This window comes from Geospiza fortis, unplaced genomic scaffold (assembly GCF_000277835.1).
Source record: "Geospiza fortis unplaced genomic scaffold, GeoFor_1.0 scaffold213, whole genome shotgun sequence".
NCBI lineage: Eukaryota > Metazoa > Chordata > Aves > Passeriformes > Thraupidae > Geospiza > Geospiza fortis.
This window is the reverse complement of record NW_005054399.1, coordinates 2,031,721-2,032,171: the sequence shown is the minus strand read 5'-3', so window position 1 is coordinate 2,032,171 and position 451 is coordinate 2,031,721. Positions and strand designations below refer to the sequence as shown.

Here is a 451-nt window from a genome sequence, read left to right as displayed (position 1 = left end):
TCGGTGGGGGAGGCAGCAGCCGTCCCTCAGTGCTGGGATGGGGCAATGGGGTGGGCAGCAGCATTCCCTCAGTGCTGGGATGGGGCAGTGACAGGGGTGGGCAGCAGCATCCCCTCAGTGCTGGATGGGGCAGTGACAGGGGTGGGCAGCAGCATCCCCCTCCCTGCCGGGACCCCTTCCCTGGGCTCGGGCCAAGGCAGGCAAGCTCTGATCAGGAGGGCTGCACGGCTCTCACGGCTCACACACGGGAGCAGGACGGCAGCAATCGCAGCTTTAGGGTAAATATTTGCCGAGGGCTTTGTGTAAACACGGCCCGGGGTCCTGCCGGAGCGGGTGGGCGCTGCCTGAACCCAGAGCTCCATTAGCATTGCTAATTGCAATGTTAATGCGCGCTCGTTCCCCCGGCACGGTGGCACCGGAGCCTGGCAGCGCTGCCAGCGGCCGCGGGGAC

General features: G+C 66.3%; 1 protein-coding gene across 1 annotated transcript in view; it reads right to left on the bottom strand.

Moving 5' to 3' along the window:
* The window catches only part of AQP8 (aquaporin 8), an 8,837-nt gene that overhangs the window by 1,029 nt on the left and 7,357 nt on the right, over positions 1 to 451 (bottom strand). The window contains exon 3 of the mRNA XM_014309054.1: positions 247 to 344. Within this exon, the coding sequence (XP_014164529.1) occupies positions 247 to 344 (98 nt within the window). The remainder of the gene's footprint in view (positions 1 to 246; positions 345 to 451) is intronic.